Source organism: Hippopotamus amphibius, chromosome 3 (assembly GCF_030028045.1).
Source record: "Hippopotamus amphibius kiboko isolate mHipAmp2 chromosome 3, mHipAmp2.hap2, whole genome shotgun sequence".
Taxonomy (NCBI): domain Eukaryota; kingdom Metazoa; phylum Chordata; class Mammalia; order Artiodactyla; family Hippopotamidae; genus Hippopotamus; species Hippopotamus amphibius.
The window spans coordinates 144,657,641-144,680,289 of record NC_080188.1 but is presented as its reverse complement, the minus strand read 5'-3'; the positions used below and the strand labels follow the sequence as shown (position 1 = coordinate 144,680,289).

General features: G+C 39.2%; 1 protein-coding gene across 1 annotated transcript; it reads left to right on the top strand.

Annotated features, from left to right (window-relative positions):
• Nucleotides 1-6,967: 6,967 nt before the first annotated feature.
• Nucleotides 6,968-21,533, top strand: SDE2 (SDE2 telomere maintenance homolog). The gene is made up of 7 exons (XM_057728923.1): nucleotides 6,968-7,129; nucleotides 12,815-12,932; nucleotides 13,895-14,006; nucleotides 14,326-14,495; nucleotides 15,295-15,409; nucleotides 17,118-17,622; nucleotides 21,069-21,533. Exons 1-7 carry the CDS (start codon nucleotides 7,010-7,012, stop codon nucleotides 21,288-21,290), a joined length of 1,362 nt encoding a protein of 453 aa, XP_057584906.1. The 5' UTR covers nucleotides 6,968-7,009; the 3' UTR covers nucleotides 21,291-21,533.
• The last annotated feature ends 1,116 nt before the right edge of the window (nucleotides 21,534-22,649 follow it).

Sequence of the window (22,649 nt, the reverse complement as noted above, 5' to 3'; positions counted from 1 at the left end):
CCCCAAGAGGCAGAAAGAAGACTTAACTCACCAGCATTGGTCCTAACAACTTAGAAAAAACATATACGGCAAAGTGGATTTTGATAGTGTGTGGTGGGAAAAAGTGTGTTTGTTTTTATGAATTAAAATTTACTGAACTCTATAAGGCCTTGAGGAATTGCCTTTGTGGTTAGCATCTCTGGTTTTTTATTTAGAATCCCCATAGGTTAATATCCAAGAACTCATGCAGCTCAATAGCAAAAACAAACAAAGAAACGAACAAACACCCAAATAATCTAATTTGGAAATAGGCAAAGGATCTGAATAGACATTTTTCCAAAGAAGATATACAAATGGCCAAAAGGTACATGAGAAGGACGCAACATCACTAATTATAAGGGAAATCAAAACCACTTCACACCTATTAGAATGGCAATAATCAAAAAGACAAGGGAAAACAAACGCAGGCGAGGATGTGGGGAAAAGGGAAACTTTGTGCATTGTTGGTGGGAATGTAAATGTACAGCCATCATGGAAAACAGTATGGAGGTTCCTCAAAAAATTAAAAATAGAAGTACCACATAATCCAGCAATTCCACTCCTGGCAATATATCTGAAGGAAACAAAAACAGTTTGTCAAAGAAATAACTGCATCCCTATGTTCATGGCAGCTTTATTTACAACAGCCAAGACATGGGAACAGCAATGGGTAAATGGGTAAAGAAATGGTGGTATACGTAGAGTGGACTATCATTCAGCCATGAAAGAGAAGGAAACCCTGCCATTTGCAACAACATGAATGGATCTTGAGGGAATTATGCTAAGTGAAATAAGTCAGACAGAGAAAGACAAACACTATAATCTCACTTATATGTAGAATCTTAAAAACAAACGAACAAACAAACAAACAAACCAACCTCATAAAAAAAGAGTTCAGATTTGTGGTCAGCAGAGGTGGGTGGTGGGGTGGAGGAATTAGATGAAGGTGGTTAAATGTTCAAATTTCTACTTATAAGGTAAATGAATACTAGGGATGTAATATACAACATGATGGCTATAGTTAACACTTCTGTGTGGTATACTTGAAAGTTAAGTAAGTAGATCCTAACTAAGAGTTCTCATCACAAGGGGAACAACTTTTTTTTTTTGTATCTATATGAGTTTTATGCATGTTAACTAAACTTATTGTGATGTAACTGTTACACAATATATGTGAGACAAATAGTCCTGCACACCTTAAACTTATATAGTGCTGTAGGTCAATTATATCTTAATAAAATTGGGGGGAAAAAGAAACCCCATAGTTAACCACACTTCAGCCTCAGCCTTTTTAAAATACTAATCCTAGGGCATGCTAATAGATGTATCTAGAAAAGAAGTTCCATAGTCATATAAGTTTGTGAAATAGTGTATCAAAGATAACAGAATTTCTCAGGGCTTTCATCATGTTCATGAACTTTGTGAATCTCTAGGAGCCAGCATATGGTATCTGAGTGTTCCCAAATTTATTTGAAAATGGAATTCTTTTACAGTAGTGCATTGTAAGAATAGCGTTTTATGGAACACACTTTGGGAAACACTGCTCTAATTTAATACTAATACCTTAGGACTGCATATGAGTTTTTTGCATCTCCTAATAGAAGCAAACAGAAGCACAAAATACGCATTACTCCTCTCCTTCTTCCAAAGTCCAGAGGATTTCAACAGTGATTACAGGAGAAATATGCATTTCATATCCTTTATGAATCCTCTATCTAGCCCAGCTACATGGGCTGTAGATTTTTAGTAAATATTCAAAGGAAAACGCTCTACTAATTTACAGAAAATGAGAGAATTTTTGTATTATTCCCAACCTTATCTTCTTATCCAGAGTGGCACAGATTGTCTGTCTTTCAAAGCACTGGGTAATTAAAAGAGAAGTTATGTGTTGAAATCAATGTCATATTATAGTAACAAGGAGGAAGCTGTTTATTTGTACACAAAGCAGTCTGTCTTACCCTCTATTTGAAATATGTTAGAATACAAAAGTTATTTGCAGGGAGAATCTAAACAGCTAAGACTTCGACTATCGAGCTTTCAGGAAACATGTTCTGGAGAGCTGAATTTTCTTTATTGCTAGGGTTTAACCTATATTCTCATGAGTTTTCAAAATTCTACCTTTTTGGTTTTTTGTATCATGCTGCCTTGTCATCTTAACTAGGGTATACTCCACATAACTGAGCCTTTTCCTTCAAGGCTTTCACTCTGCTGTGATATAGGAAGATCTTTAGGGTCTATAGTGGTGTGTCATGTTGTTTGACCCATCACAAAACCTTCCCCAAATCATCCCTGGTGTTCGTTTTGTCTTTTTATATCATTCTAGCTGGCCACTATTACTTCTTATTCTTGTCCCCACACCATACTTCTCTTGCAGTCCCCACTTTGCTCTCCATTCTGTCTCCCCACTTTATAGAATTTACTTCATATTAATTTACTAATTTTCCATAGCATACCACCACCCTTCTTAGACTCTCTTTTATTTTTATTTTTAAAATTTTGGGTCACACCACGTGGCTTGCCAGATCTTAGTTCCCTGACCAGGGATTGAACACAGGCCCACGGCAGTGAAAGCGCCGAGTTCTAACCCTTGGACCACTAGGGAATTCCCTTAGAATCCTTTTTAAAACAGAAAGAGTCTAGGGTTCCATGAGAAAAATTCACAGACTTTATGTGTGTAGAGCTCTTTGGGCTTATTTTATTTTTAAATGTGTTCTTAGGTAGGTGTTAGCCAGACAGCTGAGTTATTAAAATAAATTTAGCTAATTTATTTAACCTAGAATCCTAATTCAGTTGCCCAATGACCCCTGATATTTTCATTAATAAGTACAACATCTTTCATTCAAAAGATCTCAAAGGATTTCACCATATGAACTTTGACCACACCCCGTGGCACAAAAATAAATTCTAACAATAGTTGTAGTATAGTTCTTCAGACATTCAGAAGCAGATACACGGAGCAGTCAGCTGAGTTTCCTGAGTTCACATAGTGAAACCTCTGGGGAGTAAGAAACATCTGACTTTTTCTCAGTCTCTCTTTTCACGAAATAACATTTCCTCTTCAGGTGTAAGGTAAAATTAAAATAGTGAAGGTTATTTCTTTACTAAAGATAACTCCAGTTGGTGGACATGATGTTTAACCTTATATGTCAACTTAACTGGGCCACTGAGGTGCCTGGATATTTGGTCTAATGTTATTCTGGGTGTTTCTGGATGTGATTAACATTTGAACCAGTAGACTGAGCAAAGCAGATTTCCCTCCCTAAAGTGGGTGGGCCCTATCCAATCAGTTGAAGGCCTGAATAGAGCAAAAAGCCCGACTCTCCTCCCAGTAAGGGAGAATTCCTTCTACCTGACTGCTTTCAAATTGGAATATCAGCTTTTTCCTGCCTTCAGACTCCAACCAAAACATTGGCCCTTACTGGGTCTTCACCCTGATGACTTTCAGACTAGAACTACACCATCAGCTTTCCTGGGTCTCCAGCTTGCCCACACAGCCTGCAGATCTTGTGAATTGTCAGCCTTTATAATTGCATGAGGTGTGAGCTAATTCTTTATAATGTCTCTCTCTCTCTCTCATATATACATACATATATATATATAAAATCTCCTATTGACCCTGTTTCTCTGGAGAACCTTGACTAATGTAGTGGACATACTCTAATGTCAACTAATTAAAGGAAAAAATACTCCCAAAGACTTATCACTTGACCAGCAGGAAAAGCTCCTTTTGAAAGTCTTGGCTATGCAGAATTCACAAAGGTGGTGGATTTCTATTGACTACAGAGAAATTAAATTTCAATGTTGAAAAAATTCCAGTGCTGAGATACTAAATTTCTGGAAGATAGGTGCTGTGCCAGTTTCACTTTATAGTTCTAGTACAGTGAACAGCATGACAGAAATTTAGCATTTTTAATGTAATGACGTGATTTGATGGTGATGTAAGAATGATGATACCAAATAAGCCTTTGGAAACTACTGTTGGCATGATAAAAACAAGGTAATATCTAGGGCAATCAGGAGTGATAGAATTTATTGATATAAGTCCACCCTGAGTGAAGATGCTTTCTTTTTACTGATACTACAAAGAGGTGGGCTTCTACATTCAGCACTGACTTGGGTTCTGCTTTTTATCTCTGCTCTGCGCCTCTACCCTACTCTCCTCTTCTGCCCTCTCCAGATCCTTCCCAGCATCAGAGCTAAACACAAGCCTCTTCTACCTCTCAACTCCACCTCATCCTTGACGTGTCCTGTTTTCTTCTGTCCAATAAAGGAAGGAGGGTGGAGCTGTGCCTTCATTGGCAGCCAAACATCTTGGGTCCTTGCTTCAGGCTCCACCCCTCACACCAACCACCACCCAGTGTGGACTCCGCAGCACTTACCCAAAAGCTGTTTTTCCATCCTAGGAACTGACCTCATTGTTCCTGGGGCTGGAGCCATATACAAGGCGATACTTGCCAACTGGGGAGTTTATATCAGTTTTGCATTTGTGGCACAGGAGGAATCAGTGTGTACAATTGTCTTTTGTCATAAAGACAGCATTAACAACCTCCTCTTGTCTTCTCTGAGCAGGAATATGGCTGAAAACACAGAAGTGCGACTTGCATGTCACACATGGATATAGTCTGTGAATTCACTAGTTCAGGAGCCTTGCTGTCATTTATGAAAATTGCGAGTGTACAGCTCTGCTTCCTGTTCTTACAGACCAGCATGACATTCTGGCTCAGTTGAGCCCCTGTCATGGATTGCCACACAAACATTGTCTGGTGCTGTCATTTCCTGGCAGTGAACAATTATTCCACATTGCCTTAGGATGCTCTCACAGTGTCTTTCTTGTGGTCGCTGAACCAGTCTTCAAAAAGCAAATGTATAGCTAGAGTCAATCTTTTGGAGAAGATGGGCAGAAACAAAGCCAGTGTGGGTTATTAGAAAGAACACCAAATACAGTTCTAAGAGCACAGCTACACTCTTTTGATAGTAGAGGAACTGGCCCCCACTCACTCACCATTTGATGTCTCAACCCTACATGTGTCTTCCTGTCCCTTCCCTGCATAACACTGTGAGATGGGAACGGTGGCAGTAGTTGTCCCTATTTTTCCATAACCACTGACCAGCCTGGCCATGTAACATCGTCTGCTAGACACCACCACACACTCTTAGCCATCCAGCCAATCAGCTCTTTCTAGATTTTTTTCCACTGATGTGCGCTGTTTTCTTGGCCATAGCCCTAACTGTAGGTATGTCAATTTCCTCATTATTTACATGTATTCAATAATGATCAACCAAGTTGAATCTGCATCATTAGGAGAGAACGTGTTCTATTAGTCAAACTGTTTCTTCAGATGTATATTACGAATAATTAGATTTACTACCTTAGTAATTTATCAAATATCTAGCTAATATTTATGTAATGTCCACTTTGTGTGTGTCATGGTGCCAAGTGCTTATTGTGAAGATTTAGCAACAGATTATACATTGCTCAGGAGATTTTTGTCTTTGAAAAGTTAATAATAGTTCTTTCATATTTTAAATGACAAATCCCTGTTCAATACTTGGGAGTTTTTTTTAACAATAGGAATTTAAATGCAACATAGGGATAAGGAGTGAAAATTTTTATTCAGACTTCAGGTTTTGTAAGGACTAGATACCATGTTAATAATAAACGATGTGGACTTTAATAGGAAGATACATACTTGGTGAAACACTTACTGACTCCAGGGTCACCATGTCACCCTCTTTGCAAAACGCTTGCCTTTAGGCACAGCATCTTTACTATTTTGTGTAACTTTGATCTCCTGGCATCCCCTTGGAGGCCCTTTCTCATTTTCTCTTCCGGGTAAGTGAAACAGAGACAACAGAATCTATAACTTGAGGTCTTGAAACTCTATTGTTCATACCGCCACAGTTAAAATGATTTCTGAATTTTTTTGTTGCTTTCCCTTCGGTAGTTTCATTTGCCAAGTATCTGAACAGCAGAGAATTCGATTCTGTGGGACGATGTATTTGTGTTTAATAGGCACAGATATTTCCTAGGAACCCCCCTGTCTCCACATTCGTGCTTTTAAATTGTTCAGGATTTTAGAAATACCATAATCTCAGCATATTAAATATTAAGGGACTCCTTCAGATTCCCTGAGCCTTAAAGTTAGTCTATGCAAATGTGTGCGAGTGAGTTTCCATGGCGCGGAATGAAAGTTACGGCAGGGTTTTTCCAAGCAGCATTACTATAAGCGTCACTACTGCCACTGCATTTCACAAGGGCCCACTTGCTGTGAAATATTTTGAAAACAGAGCTGAAGTGAAGATAACGAAGAGCGCAAACAGGCGGAAATACGAATAAACTGAGCGTAGCTGGCAGAAACCGAGAGGCTGGCAGTTTCCGCAAAAAAAGAGAATGCTTGGTAAACCGGGAGGAAAAAACCGCCCAGGGCTGCTGTTTAGAAAGCTCCCGACCTCCGTTTCCCTTGCCCCTAGGGTTGGGGGAGCTCCCCAGAGCCGAGGAAGCAGCCCCCCAAAACCGCTTCCGGGACTGCAGCTTCCCTCCTCACGCTCCCAAGGAGCAGCGCCTTCTCAGGTCACGATTCCCTGAGACCCAAAAATAACAACACAGACGTGAGGAAAAGGGCCAAAGCCTGCGGCACAGGGAGGTGCTTAGTTACCGTCTTATCGCTTACAGCCAGAACGCAAGAAACCTAACCCAGCGCTAGCCTTTTATAGAGAGTCCCTCGAGCCCCGCCCTAGCAACTTCTCCTAGCAACGCCTCGCCCGGGTGCTCCGTCGTCTTATCGGCCTCTGCCAGGCCCTTCCTGTTCCCCTCCCCCAGGCATCAGGGCTCGGCGGCCCCAAGTCACGTGACTATCCCCGGGGGAGGGGCGGGGCAAGCGGAAGATGTGAGGGGCGGGGCGCTGGAGGGCGCGTAACGTCATCAAGATACGCCGGGCTGGTTGTGACTCTTAGCGCTTCTGAGAGTCTCGAGATTCGGCGACTGGGTGAAATGGCGGCGACTGCGGCCCAGGTGTGGCTTCTGGGCCCCGGCTTCGGGTGCAAGGCAGTGTGGTGTGCCTCGGCACCGTGCTCCGTACGAGATTTCATCCACCGATACTGCCAAGATCAGGTGAGGTTTGCGGCTCCTGGAAGGAAGGGGAAAGAGGAGGACGGGGCAGGATTAGGTGCTGTGAGGGTCTTTCGGGGATACGTCTATTCTTTGGGGTTTTCAGTTTTGAGGCCGAGGGTTAGGTTTTAAGGTGCTTCAAACTGATGCGAAGGCCTGCCTTTGCTTTTGTTTTGTCTCACGGAAGGGAGAAAAACCCCTCCGCTCACAGGCGTTTAGTCCGGCCCTCAGTCTGGACTAACAGAATACACTTTGGTAGTCTCTTCATCCGTAAATAAGGGAGTTGGACCAGAGGATTTTTAAAGCTCATTTCCTTACGTTCACTCTGTGCTTATGTGACGTGCATTTTTGTCCACTGATAACACAGCCCTGTTATCTCCAACCTAGAGAAGTATGTCATATCCAAACCCAAGCCAAAGGATGCTTGGGAAGGAAATGGATTCATCCACTGGTCTGGGCAAAGCACTCACATAGGTCCTGTCGAGGGCATGATTTTTAGGGCCTGTCATTTAGACGTTTTCACTAATCATATGATGCTCTTATTTGTCCAGGCATGTTTTTGAAAACCTGTCATGGACTTCTAAAGTTACATATGTGGTTTACTTTATCAAGTAAGCAAGCTTTTACCAACTGTAAGATATTAAACCTATTAAGTTATTTAAAGAATTTGGTGGTCTCCCTGAATCTAATTTTAATTTTGACATTTGATCTCCTACTCTGTTTTTCTTTATAAGCACACCTCATTCGTCCTTCCCTAGGCTGTTTCTCTGGTTGTTATTTATAAGCTTAACCCATGTTAACACTGCAGCCTCAACCAAATCTTTACTTGGACTGGTTCCATGAAAAAGCAATGTGTGTTTACAAATAATGTGGTTTTTCAGTTTCCCCATTTTTCTTCCTATAATTCAGTCCAGTTTAAAAACTGTCAGAAATGTTTTTGCTGTCTGAATGGGGAGATATTTTCCAAAATAGTTGGATTTTCATATCTCTGAAAATAACTCTTATTTCATGAGTACAGTTTTCGTACTTAATGACAGTTGATCCAAGGTGAGACCAGAAGAAAGTAAAATCTTAATTATGAGGAGTCTTGGAAAAAATAACTTAAAATAAGAAGCAAGAAATATATATGAATGGATTCAATCATATACTTAAGAAACATGGCCATAACAGATATAAACAAAAACCCAAAACTTATAAAAAGGCATTTGATGAGGTACTGGAATGAATAAAAATGGCTCAAGTTCACGCTTACGCCTTTTAAAACAGAACTGTTCTGACACATGATAAAGTTAGTGTTAGCTCTCCCTGAGAAAGTAAAAATCAGCCCGGCTGTTCATCAGGCTGGGATAACAGACATAGATAAAACCAGCTGCAAAGTTAATAGGAAACTGTTTCTCCCAAGGACATGGTGCAGTGGTGAAGTGTCATGAGGGCTTCCTTGAAAGTCTGCTTCTTTTTTATTCTTTGCAAAACCTTACCTCAAAAATCATAGACTGTAAGAATAAACTGCTGTTTGAAGTTATATCAGTAAGAAGCATCCCACTCTTGCCTTGAGAATCTAAGTCACTTTTATGTAGAGAAGCACTCTTGATTTCCCAGGTGCAGAGCTTCAGATTAGGGGTTTCTGGAACACAACATTCCACATTTATCTTAACTTTGTAGTTTCCAAGTAAACAGGAGGCTGAGTCTCCTTCACAGTCGAGACCTGATGTTGATCCTTATACACACAGCCCTGCTTTATTGTGAGCCTCTCAAGAGATCGTTTCGTTTAAATTTTACCTAAATTCCACCCTTGCCCCCAATCCTGTAATAACTATATCTTTTTATTTGTTGATGAGACCTCATGATTCCTCTGCTGTGCAATCCCTCCCTTGTAGTGAGTCAAGAAATTTCATTTTGTTGGACTACGTTTGTCTCTGGTGGCCTTCAGCTGATTGGCCTAAAGACGCACATAATACTTTATGCTTGAAATGCTTTATAATGGTTGAAAACAGTTAAATTGATTCTAAATTTTCTTTGTTATTTTTTTCTACTAGTGGTAGTTAACTGACAAGAATCTTAACAAGTAGAAAATGCAATTTTGTTAATCAGTTGTCTCGTTAAATAAGCAGTTCTGTTTGGAAATGAAGTAGGATGCATGATGTATATATAATCTTTCAGCCTTGATGTTAAAGTCTTTTAAAGTTATTTAGGATTTTAGAAATACCATACCCACTGGATATATAAGATATTAAAAGAAACTAAAGTAGCTTTTAATCTATAAACATTAAACATATAGGAGGTATATTGCATGTCTCATTTAATTTTTACAACAATTCTTTAAAGTGGATAGTATTTTATAGACAAGAATAGTCCTTCATGTTAATCTCGTTGTTGCATGTAGCCTGAGCTCCCTTGCTCCTCTCTCTTGGTATCATATTTGCCTGGGAAAACTCCAGTCAATTTAAATCCAACTCTTCACCTATTTTGCCTGTCATCTGGGCAGTAACTGTGGTGGGGAAACTGATCACACAAACCAGTCTCACTACAAATTTACACACACCATCCTTAGTGGTGCTGGGCAGTTCTACGGTATTTCTCTAATCCAGAGCAGGCTTCCACTGGGTTGCAGGCCTGCTGAGAATATTGATCCATGTAGTCCTTGGGCAGTTGGACAGAACCTGGGGATGCCCAGCATCTCAACTCATCTTTAGTACTTTGCTCATTTTCCCCAGAGTGTCTTCCAGATATTATTTGTGTATACCGTGGTGCAAAAAGGATTGAGAGGCACTGCTCACTTCATCACTCTTTCACTCTCCTAGATTACTCTTTCACATCTTCTCTCTTAAAATCTCCAAGACTTCTTCCATCCCAAGGACCATACTTTGTATTCAAGCAGTAAGGAGAGAATTTCCTCACTGTCACACCAGTGCCTCTGGTCGGTACCTGCTGTATATTCAGTCTTCTTGTCTGTTACTGTGGATGAACTGTCATTATTTTACAAATAATTTGCAATTATCTTCGACTTTGTACAGTAACCCCTCCCCCTCACCTGCTAAAAGACTTATTTTGGTGTTAGTTCTTTCTCTCCTGTATTTTCCAGTGTGTTCCCTTTTTACTGGATCATTCCTACCAGTGTGCAAACATGAGCCCACATCCCTTCCAGTTGTCACAATATTTTCTCTGATTTTCTTTATAAAACAATATTCTTAAAAAAAATAATGTTCTTGAACATAAAACTTTTCTCCTTTAGAACCCACTCTAGTTAGGCTTTTTTGTTCCCATCACTCCAACAGAACAGTTCTTTGTCACGCTGGTCAGTATCTTCTGTGTTGCCATATCAAGTGATCAGTTTCCAGTTTTCATCTTGCTTGACCTGTCAGCATCAGTTTGCACAATTGACCATTCCCCACTGAGTACACTTTTCTCACTTGTCCAGACATCACCCTCAGTTCTCTTGCACCTCGCTGGCCTCTCCTTTCCAGTCTCTTTTGCAGCTTCCTCCTCATCACCCTGAGCTCTAATCTTGGAATGGCCCTTCTCTCACCCCAGTGATTTCATCCCTACTCATGGCTTTAAGTACCATCAGTATACTTGTAACTTTCAAATGTAAATCTGCAGCGCAGACTTTCTTCCCCAAGCTCCAGACTTGTATAGCCACCAGTCTACTTGGCATCTCCATCTGGCTGTGTAATAAACATCTCAAAGTAAAATATCCCAGATGCGGTTAATTTTCTCCTTCACACTTCCTTTTCCCTCTTAATGAATGGCAACTCTGTCTTCCCATTTGTCAAACCAGATTTTTGGAATCCTCTCTGATTCCTCTATTGATCTTACTCCCTTCATCCAGAGCATTAGTAAATCTTGTTATCCTTACTTTTGGAGTATCCTCAGAATCTCACATTTCTCATCACCTCTGCCATGACTGCCCCAGTACCCATAGCCTTCATTTCTCACCTGGATTATCACTATAGCTTCTCAATGATCTCTCTGCTTCTATAGTCTTATTTTCATTTTAACAGCTATAGAGTGATCCTTTAAATGCATGGCACAGATCTCAGTTTCTTCAAAACTCTGCAGTAGTTTTCTTCAGAGTAATATCCAGAGTCCTTTCAGTGACTTTGAAGGCCTTATCACTCCCCTTTTGTGTACCTCCTTCTAGCTTAACTGGCTGTATTGCTGTTCCTTGAGTACTCTAAGCTCATTCCTGTTGCAGGTCTTTCCATTTGCTCTTGTCTCTGTCTGGAATGCTGTTCCCCCAGATAGCCACATGGCTCGTTCTCATTTTCTTTAATTCTCTGCTCAAATGTCACTTGATCAGAGAGGCTTTCCTTGACTAACTATATATATTATATAGATTACCACCACACCCATCCACATATCTTATCCCCTTTACCCCACATATCACCACTTGACATAATTTTTTTGTTCATTGTTTGTCTTCCCCCACTAGAACATAAGCTTCATGAGGCAGGATGCGTATTCACTGTAGTATTCATGGTAGTATTCCAACACCTGGAAAGTACCTGGCAGATAGGAGGCACTTAATATTTGCTGAATGAATGAATGGGTCCCATTGAAATAGCTATGTGATGTGGTTCAGAATGAATGTTCATAGTTTCCACTTCAGGAAGATGCCAGTAATGCATTTTTCCTGTTCATATTTAGATCTCTTTATTCTTCATGTTGCAGATTTAATTGTTTCAACTTCCTAAGTTCCATATAACTTTGGAGAATATTCCTCTGTTGTCTCTTTATGACATCAGAAACTTGTTTAGAAAGACTTACAGTTTTTATATTTTCTTTTCATCATTTGATCTGAGAATTTTTTTGATGTCCATAGGGTGGGTCTGGAGGAGTGTACTTGGGCTTTTGCAGTGATTGGCTGAAAGTCAGGAGGCGGGGTGCTGACAGAAGAGATTTAGCAGCAACTGCCAGCTGGTCCTAAAACTGTTAAAGCTTATATAGGTGGTATATTAAAAACCATACTTTTGTCTCCTCCTCTTCTCTCTTCTTATCCCTGTCTACACTTTTCAGGATGTCACTTTGAAAATTGGGGCCACTCAGTGTTCAACTTGATACTATCTGTTTTAAAAAGTCAGAGGAAATGGGACCTTCAGAGTTATTAGATCTGAGCCTTGAATAGTCTTCTACCTTGACTCTTATTTCCTATTAGAGAAGGAGAAAGAGCAGTTTTAGTTTTAATATGTATTTATTTATTTGGCTGTGCTGGGTCTTAGTTGCAGCATTCAGGATCTTCTTTTTTTTTTTTTAGTTGTGGCACTCGGGATCTTTTAGTTGCAGCATGCAGGATCTTTAGTTGTGGTGTGTGAACTCTTAGTTGCGGCATGTGGAATCTAGTTCCCTGACCAGGGATCGAACCCAGGGCCTCCTGCATTGAAATCGTGGAGTCTTAGTCACTGGACCACCAGGGAAGTCCCAAGAGCAGTTTTAATTTTCACCCCAAAGGTAAAAAGTTCTATAAATCATGATTAGGTATTAGGAAAAAAATTGTACCTGGAATACATCATATAAAATGAATTTTTTCTTTTAGTAGTTTTCAGTTTTTGCAATTCAACAAATATTAATTGAACACATACTATCTCCTTGTAACTGGAATCATAAAAAGACAGTAAGCTAGGTTCCTTCCTGCAGGAAACTTGTATTGTCTCATAAACAGCATTGAAAGAACCCCAAACTTGTCTCTAGGATGTTCCAGTGGAAAGCTTCTTTGTGAAATGCAACGGATCACTTGTTAACTCCAGTGACACAGTGCAGCATGGAGCTGTTTATAGTTTGGAACCCAGACTTCGAGGTGGAAAAGGAGGTAGGACATGAATGTTGGCGGCTTAGTTATAACACATCTGCATTCAGTAGCCATATGTATTAAATTAACAAACTCCTTGGTCTCTGTAGTGTACCAGCCTCGATTTGCCTTATGAAATCCTTTGTTTACTTACCTAATTTTGAATATTTTCTCTTTTATTCTTTTTGAGGAAGATACTGTATGATAAAATTCCCACCTTCTCCAGCCGGATCACTCTTAGGCACGCTAGGTTCTCAAACTCTAGGGAGGATTAGATGAAGAGAGGTGATTGTTATTCTGTCCAGTTTGCTGATGAATATCAAAACAATCAAATCTCCTTGTGCTTTTCCCAAGATTTTGTAGTTCCAGGGGAGGTCTAAAGTTTACTTTATGAAGTGCAACTGTGTACAGGTTGAGGTAGATTAAGGTACTGGTTGTAGTAACTCATCTTAGAAGAGAGAAGAGAAACTAAAAGAGCAAAAGAAGTTTTGGTATTTCTCCTGATAAACTAACATACAATCCTTAGGCTTTCTCAAAATCTGTGATGATTTGGTTTGGTTTTCAAAGAGCTAACAACATCTCAGATTATAATTATCCTGCTGTTTGAAATGTGTCGATAAGAATGAAGCTTGTCCTATCAGCCAGTGACAGCTTAAAATTGCCTCATTGCAAAATCTCATCATATAATTTTTAAACTTCTTAATCTGGAATCTTGGGATTTTGGGCACTGGCTAAAGCCCTCTAAAATATCCCAGTGGTACAGGTACAATATTGCAGAAGTATGAAAAGCATGAGATTGAATCAAGGTTATCAGTACTCTCACCATTGCAACCTGGGTTAGAATCTTGATGTACATTTCCTTTAAAACCAAAAAGAAAGAGAGATCACCTTTAATCTTGTGATATAATACTATTTTCACAAATTTGGCTTTTGTCTATCCTTAAACACTTTTTAACTTACTTTCTCCGAATGTATTTGCTGAGGTTTTGGCTCTATGCTCCGAGCACTTGGTGCTCAGATTGAGAAGACAACCAATCGAGAAGCTTGCCGGGATCTCAGTGGAAGGAGACTGCGCGATGTCAATCATGAAAAAGCGTAAGATGCCCACCTGGTTTTGTTTTTGTTTTTTTTAAAGAATATGCTTTTCTGTTATTAGTAATCGTACAAATGCTGTGCATATCAGAAATGTAAACTTGAGATACTTATGCTCTAATTTGTTGTTATCAGATTAAATATCTTTGGGTTTTAGTTAAGTACGTAACAGCATGCTACTGGTAAGCATGGCACACCTTTCTGAGGGAATATCACAGTATGAACAAGAGTGCGTTAATTTGTCTGGGTGGGGTGTTTTATATATAAAAGCTCATGTGTATAGTATAACCATTCAGTTACATCTCTTCCCTCCCATCTCTAGAATGGCTGAATGGGTAAAACAACAAGCCGAGCGAGAAGCTGAAAAGGAGCAGAAGCGCCTGGAACGACTACAGCGGAAGCTTGCAGAACCCAGGCATTGCTTCACCAGCCCCGACTACCAGCAGCAGTGCCATGAGATGGCCGAGCGTCTGGAGGATTCTGTCCTCAAAGGTGAGAATGAGGATTCCTTAGTGCCATCAGCAGGCGTCCCTGAAGCCAGCTGTTCCACACAAAGGGCAGTTCTTAAGCCTTTTCGGGTTACAGACTTCTGAGAATCTGATGAAGCTGTGGATTTGCTCCCCTCAATAGTGAACACCGTGTATCTTACAACTAGGGGAAAAGCCCATATACTCACACAACATTTGACATACTTGACCCCTGAACTCTGTGGGCTCATGGGCCCCAGGTAAGAACACTTTTTGTGCTTCATGGGAGTAAGCTAAGTCTTCAGGAGGTGCCTAGACCCCAACATATTTGCTTCCAGTTTTAGATCCCCTTTTCTTTTTTAGATCCCGTTTTTAAAAAATGGTTTTTAATGAGAATGTCATTAGCTTTTATGTTTTTAGCATCCAGAGCATTATGCTGGGGCTATTGTGCATTCAGTTGAATAGAAAGGAGTCTTTTCCATCAAAAGCGTTATGACAAAACGGGAAAGACAGTTGTATGCAAATAACGAGCACAAGGGGATGAATCGTTAGATTTGAGGAGGGATAGCAATGAATCTGTCAGCCTCAAAGTTACAGATTGAACATGGTGCTTTAAAAATCTGGTTCAAGAGCCAAAATGCTTATTTTTTATCTGTGTAAATTTGAGATTAGTCTCATTTTAACCAGATTAAATTTTGGTGTGCTAAGGAATTTAAATCTAGAGCTTCAGGTTGCAGCTCTTTTTGCAATCCAGATTACTTATAATTTCTTTAAGTAAACTTAATCCTGATGGTAGAAACTGAGTTGTTACAATGTCCGGTTAGGTATGCAAGCTGCCTCCAGCAAGGTGGTATCAGCGGAGATTGGTGAGAGTCGGAAACGGCCTAACAAATCAAAACCAGACAGAGGAGCCAGTTCAGGGAAAAGGAAATGCTTTTGGTAAGTATGTGCATTTTCATTTCAAATAGATCTTTGAGGACTGAAGAGAAAAAAAAATTATTTTCCTTCTGTTTATCCCTCTGAAATATCTGGTTCTAAAACTTACCTACTGTATTTCTTTCTTATCTATCTGGTATAAACACACGTTTAAGTAAAGTCTGATGGAAGCTCAGAAATTTTCCAGAGTGCGTCAGTTCAGGATTCAGTGATTCTCACATTGTTTACACTAGTAATGGTTTCTGCCATAAGTGCCATTAATAGAATCTAAAGGATAATTTTTTTCCTTACAAGTGAAAAATAACATAAAAATAGCTCTGTACTTGAATTACTATTAGGTGTTGAGAGAGTTAACTTTTAAAAATTCCAAGTGGAAGCCATGGCTTTACTTTCCAGATTGTTCTGTTTTCTCTGTGGTTTTTCATAGTCATCACTGAGGTCTTTGGTAACTTTGCCAGACCTCTCTTCACCACTTTTGCACTTGTGGGTGAAAAACACAACAGTCCTTTTTCTTATCCATTCTTCTCGTAGTTCTCCCGCCCTTCCTTGTTGGTCCTCTGGTTACCAGCTCAGTTCCCTTGGGCCAAGTTCTAGAATGTGATAAGTGCAAATGGATCTTGGCTTCCTTGTTGGCCTCCCCTTTGAGGATAGAAAGATAACTATTAACTAAACACCATGTAACTCTGTGAATCCAGCATAGAATTTTTTGTTTTTTTCTGAAATGTGAATTAAATGTTCCTGAGAGAAAAGATAGTGGTATCTCCTGTGGGTTTCTTTTTTTAAGCCAGGTTTATTGAGGTATAATTTATATATGGTAAAATTCACCCTTTTTGAACAGTTCTACGAGTTTTGAAAAATGTATAATATATAGTCATGTAACCATCACCAAAATCAAGCTATAGGTTATATTGATCACCCTGAGAAGTTCCCATATGACCCTTTGCAGTTAATTTTCTTCCCCTACCTCCATCTTTGGCAACCACTGATCCCTGGTGTGATGTTTGTTCATGTGGTTTTGTCTTTTCCAGAATGTCATATAGCCTTTTATGTCTGCTTCTCTCACTTAGTGTAATGCTTTTGAGATCCATAGATGGTATTGTATGTATCAGTAGTTTGTTCCTTTTTGCTGCCAAGTATTGTTGCCTGGTGTGGCTGTACCACAAGTTGTTTATCCATTCTCTAGGTGTTAGACATTTGGGTAGTTTCCAATTTGGGGCAATTATGAATAAAACAGGATTTTCCTTTTTCTTTCTTTCCCTTTTTTTTGGCCATGTTACATGGCATATGGGATCTTAGTTCCCTGACCAGGGATCGAACCTGTGCCCCCTGCAGTGGAAACGCTGAGTCCTAACCACTGGACCGCCAGGGAATTCCCAGGATTTTCTAACTGTTTATTATTTTATTTAATTTCCAACAGTTAAAATTCATACAATATTGGGGAAAAAAGTTTTAAGCGAAGTCAATTTGTTTTAAGAGAGTCACAGCTTTTAAAAAGAGATCCCCTTGGATCTTTGGCATGTTGCTTCCAGTCTCACTGAAATTTTTTTTCCTTTTATACCTCTGGAATGTCTTATTCTGAAACTTAGCTATTCTCCATCTCAAGCTAGCAGATACCTTTATTCAGAGTCTGTTTCCTGGACAAATTGCAACTCTTTTTTTTTTTAAAGCAGAAGCTGTAAATGGTGTTAAACTTTTCTGTTGCTTCTAATAGGTTGGGCATGGAAGGACTAGAGGCTGCAGAAGGGTCCAGCTCTGAGAGCTCTGATGATGACAGTGCAGAAGCACCTAGTACTTCAGGAATGAGCTTTCGTGTTCCCCAAAATGGCAGTGATGGTGTTGAGATGGCAGCTGAATTTCCTAATAGCTCTCAGTGGGCAAGAGTATTGAATACAGACTCTAGATCACAAGAAAAACTACAGACCCCTGTGACTGACTTTGGGAACGGTATTTCAGAAGACTTGTGTGCTGAGCTGGGAGAGGCATCTACCCAGGAGTACATGGAAAGGAAAATGGCTGTAGAAACAGAGAAAACCCAGGAGAAAGAGGAGTCACAGAGTAAAGAACCCTTAGAAAAGGAAGCAGCTGGAATTGGACTGAATAAGGAGCAGGAGACAAAAGAAATGGCTAACGGGGAAGGAGCTGCCCATGGAGCACCTGGAGAAGAAAGGGAAAACATTCCTGTTGCCAGGCTGGAGGAAGGCCAGTCAGGAAACACAGTAAGTAAATTTGGGGGTCAGTATCTAAAGCCAGTCAGTTTAATCTCTGCAGTAAGTCATTAAAATGAAATGATGTGCTTTTTCCCATCAGCTGCTTAGTGGAAAGGCTTGTTTAGTAATTGGAAGTACAGATGATGGTGAAGCTTGCCATGTACCTCCCCCAAATCCTTAGTTTTTATTTTTTTTAAAGCTCTGGAATTGGTATTATTTTGCCACTAGATGGTGTCCTTGGTTCCATATTTCACATTTTAGTATCTCTGAATTTGGATATATATCACGTGATAGTTTAATTGGTATTGTTATTCTTAATAATACATGCATTAGTAAGGCTTATTATGATAGAATTTTTAGATTTGATAAAATGTGCTCATTTTCCTATCACTAAATTTCTAGTTACTTAGTTTTTCTTTCTCATGTGAGTTACTGTTTGAACACAGTTGTCAGTTGGATGTGAAGATCTTTCCTGAAGAAGAGGAGCAGCTCCTTTTTAACTTATCATTAAATCTTAAGCCCCACACGCAACCTTTTAAAAATTTATTTTCATTGTGCATGCTTTTTCTCCAGTAGTTATTTGCTGTCTTCAATGGACTGACTTCCAACAAAAGTCTTTAACGTTTACTCTTCAGTCTAATGATTTGCTTTTTTAGGATAGGTGAAACCTGAACTACTTGGCTTCCTTTGGTGAACACAAAGCTTTTCATAATTTATTTAACCAGCACCTTCCCTAATTCCAGTAAATAAGCAAAAATACATATATTGCCCTTTTTAGGGAAGATAGTGAAATTTTTTATGCTAAGGGCTTTAAATTGACCCTCACACCATCTCTGGAGTTATAAGCATGTAGCTTTTATGTTACTCATATATGCTAGGAGTTTATCCTGACTAGAGTCTTGGAAAAATGAATAAAGGAAAATAGAATAAAACCTGATTTGACTTTCAATCTTTGAGCTTTTAACTGTAGAAGTTTTGTTCTTGATATAGTTGTAGCTCTTGTATTCATACCAACCATGTGTGATTCTCCAAAGACACATAAATGTTTAGGATTTGGCCATATATAATGAAGCCAGGATTCACTCCAGAGGTCTAACAAAATGGCCTTTTTAAAAAAAAAATAAAGATCAACTAAAAAGATAAAGAGTCTGTCCCTAGAGCTCTTCAGTATTTTTAAAAAAACTTACTGTGAGAGAAAGTTATTGTCCTTTGAATATGTTTTTTTAAAAAACCCAGGTGGTGAACACTTTTATTCTTTGCAGAACATCTATCATTAGAAGTATTTAATTTTGTCTTAAAGTCTATAAAGGTACTTGGTGGATAGAACAGTTGCAAGTCTTTTAAATAGCATTTAAATTTGTTGAGTTATATAAGTGAGAACTTTGACGATCACAATTATTTGATTAGAATAGAAAGCTTAAGATTATGGGGTTAATTATGGAGATTCACAGGCATAGGAATCTCATTTTTAAAATTTATTTATTTTTTTAAATTTTATTTATGTATTTATTATTTTTTGGGGGGTACACTAAGTTCAATCATCTGTTTTTATACACATATCCCCGTATGCCCTCCCTTCCTTGACTCCCCCCCCCCCCCGCCTCGAGTCCCCCCCACCCTCCCCACCCCAGTCCTCTAAGGCATCTTCCATCCTCGAGTTGGACTCCCTTTGTTATACAACAACTTCCCACTGATTATCTATTTTACAGTTAGTAGTATATATATGTCTATGCTACTCTCTCGCTTCGTCTCAGCTTCCCCTTTACCCCCTGCCTCCTCCCAAACCTTCAGTTCTCCAGTCTATTCTCTGCATCTGCGTCCTTGTTCTTGTCACTGAGTTCATCAGTACCATTTTTAGATTCCGTATATGTGAGTTAGTATACAATATTTGTCTTTCTCTTTCTGACTTACTTCACTCTGTATGACAGACTGTAGTTCTATCCACCTCATTACATATAGCTCCATCTCATCCCTTTTTATATCTGAGTAATATTGCATTGTATATATATGCCACATCTTCTTTATCCATTCATTTGTGGATGGGCATTTAGGTTGCTTCCATGTCCTGGCTATTGTAAATAAAATTAATTTATTTTATACATCTTTATTGGAGTATAATTGCTTTACAATGTTGTGTTAGTTTCTGCTGTACAACAAAGTGAATCAACTGTATGTATACATATATCACCATATCCCCACCCTCTTAAGCCTCCCTATCCCATCCCTCTAGGTCGTCACAAAGCACCTTGCTGATCTCCCTGTGCTATGCAGCAGCTTCCCACTAGCTATCTGTTTTACATTTGGTAGTGTATATATGTCAGTGCTACTCTCTTACTACATCCCAGCCTCCTCCACTACATCCCAGCCTTCCCTTCCCGTGTGTCCTCAAATCCGTCTCTATGTCTGGGTCTTTATTCCTGCCCTGACACTAGGTTCATCGGTACCATTTTCCTTGAGAAATCTCATTAAAGTGAAGCTTTATGGGGTGCTGCTCTTTTCTCTGGTCATAGTGTTAGGGCAGGCGAGGTATATTTTGCTGTCTGAATTTTTACTGGAAAAATCTCAGAAAAACAAAAGTAATATCAAGAATCTGTTCAGGGGACTTCCCTGGTGGTCCAGTGGTTAAGAATCTGCCTTCCAATGCAGGGGACGCAGGTTTGATCCCTGGTCAGGGAACTAAGATCGCACATGCCGTTGGGCAGCTAAGCCTGTGAACTGCAACTACTGAGTCCACTTACCCACAACTAGAGAGCCTGCATACTGCAATGAAGATCCTGAGTGCTGCAACTAAGACACAACACAGCCAAATTAAAAAAAAAAAAGAATCTGTATGAGATTCTGTAACTTCTGTTACTGTTCTGAATACTTGTTTCTAAGTATATGGATAAAAAATTAATATTTATTAATTATGTGTATTGAGAACATGTATAGAATACCATGATTATTAAAATTCAGTAGTAAGATGTAGTATATTTAAATGAAAATTTCTTAAAAAAATTAGGTTGGGACTTCCCTGGTGGCACAGTGGTTAAGAATCCGCCTGCCAATGCAGAGGATACGGGTTCAATCCCTGGTCTGGGAAGATGCCACATGCTGCGGACTAAGCCTGTGCACCACAACTAAGCCCGTGCGCCACAACTACTGAGCCTGTGCTCTCGAGCCTGCGAGCCACAACTACTGAGCCTGTGTGCTGCCACAACTACTGAAGCCTACATGCCTAGAGCCCGTGCTCCGCAGCAAGAGAAGCCACCACAATGAGAAGCCTGCGCACTGTAACAAAAAGTAGTCCCCACTCTGCAACTAGAGAAAGCCCACGCAGCAACGAAGACCCAAAGCAGCCAATAAATAAATAAATTTATAAAAAAACAAAAATAGAAAGTTGATGACAATTGAAGAAAATTTTATTCAGAGGAATGGGCCTATTTAAAATTTTTCTTTCTTTTCCTTTTTCTCAGGATGTTGGTCAGGAGACTGTAGATTTACTGGCATTCAACTCTGCTACAGAAATGGAGTTGCTGGGTTTGGAGAAGCTCAAGTGTGAACTCATGGCCCGGGGACTGAAGTGCGGCGGCACTCTCCAGGAGCGGGCAGCAAGGCTCTTCTCTGTCAGAGGACTGGCAAAGGAGCAAATAGACCCAGCTTTATTTGCCAAGCCTTCAAAAGGAAAGAAGAAGTGAATTTCATCAGAGCTGATTTCCTGTTTCTTTATAGTCTAGCGCTTACAACTTGTATAATGTTGACTCTTGGACATTATTCCTGTTGCTATTAAAAGTGACTTTTTAATAACCCACTTCTGACTATCCTCTTTCATTATTAGGTTCATAAATTTAATTTGTGAAACTCTCTGGGCCTGAAGTTTTTTTATGGGAAGGTTTTTTATGACTAATTTTTAAAATAAATATATGGCTATTCAGAGTTTGGGTTTCATCTTGTGTTGTTTAGGTAAATTATATTTTCAAAGAATTTATCCATTTGATCCCAATTGTTAGATTAGGGGACATGAAGTTATTCATAATGGTCCTTTCTTTTTAACATCTGTAGGAGCTATAGTGGTAACTTCTTTTTCATTCTGATACTGATAATTTCTGTTTTTTCTTTCTTGATCAGTTTAGCTAGGAGTTTATTGTTTTGTTGATCTGTTTCCAAAGAGCCAACTTTTGGCTTTGTTGATTTTTCTTAATTGTTTTTAATTTCATTGATTTCTGCTCTTTTTTTTTTCTTTTACTTAGGTTGGGTTTGCTTTGCTCTTTTTCCTTTAAGGTAAGTCCTAGGTCATTAATTTTAGACTTTTTTTTTCTACTGTAAATTATTTAAAGCTGTAAGTTTTTCTTTAAGCACTGTTCTAGCTGCATCTCCAAAATTTTAATATGTTGTATTTTATTTTTCATTCAGTTCTAAATATTTCCTAACTTCTTTGTGAATTCTTTGACCCATATTATCTAGAAGTATGTTGTCTAACAAATTTTAAAAATTCAATTTATTTAAACTAAAATAAAAATTTAGTTCGCCCATGTCTCCCACCCTGTACCCCCTGCCTCTGACAACCACTGATCAGTTCTCTCTATCTCTGAGCTTGGAGATTTTTTTTAATTAAAAAAATTTTTTTTTAGATTCCACATATGAGAGAGGTCTTACGGTATTAGTCTTTATCTGACTTATTTCACTGAGCATAGTGTCCTCAAGGTCCATTCATGTTGTCACAAATGGCAAGATTTAATTCTTTGTTATGCTGAATAATATTCCATTGTATATATTTATCACATCTTCATTCATTTATCATCCATCGATGGACACTTAGGTTGTTTTCACATCTTGGCTATTATAAATAATGCTGCATGGGGGTGCATATAGCTTTTCAAGTTAATATTTTCGTTTTCCTTGGATACATACCTAGAAGTGGAATTGCTATATTGTATAGTAGTTCTATTTTTAATTTTTTAAGAAACATCCATACTATTTTCCGTAGTAGCTGCACCAATTCACATTCCCACCCACAGTGCACCAGAGTTCCCTTTTCTCCACATCCTTGCCAACGC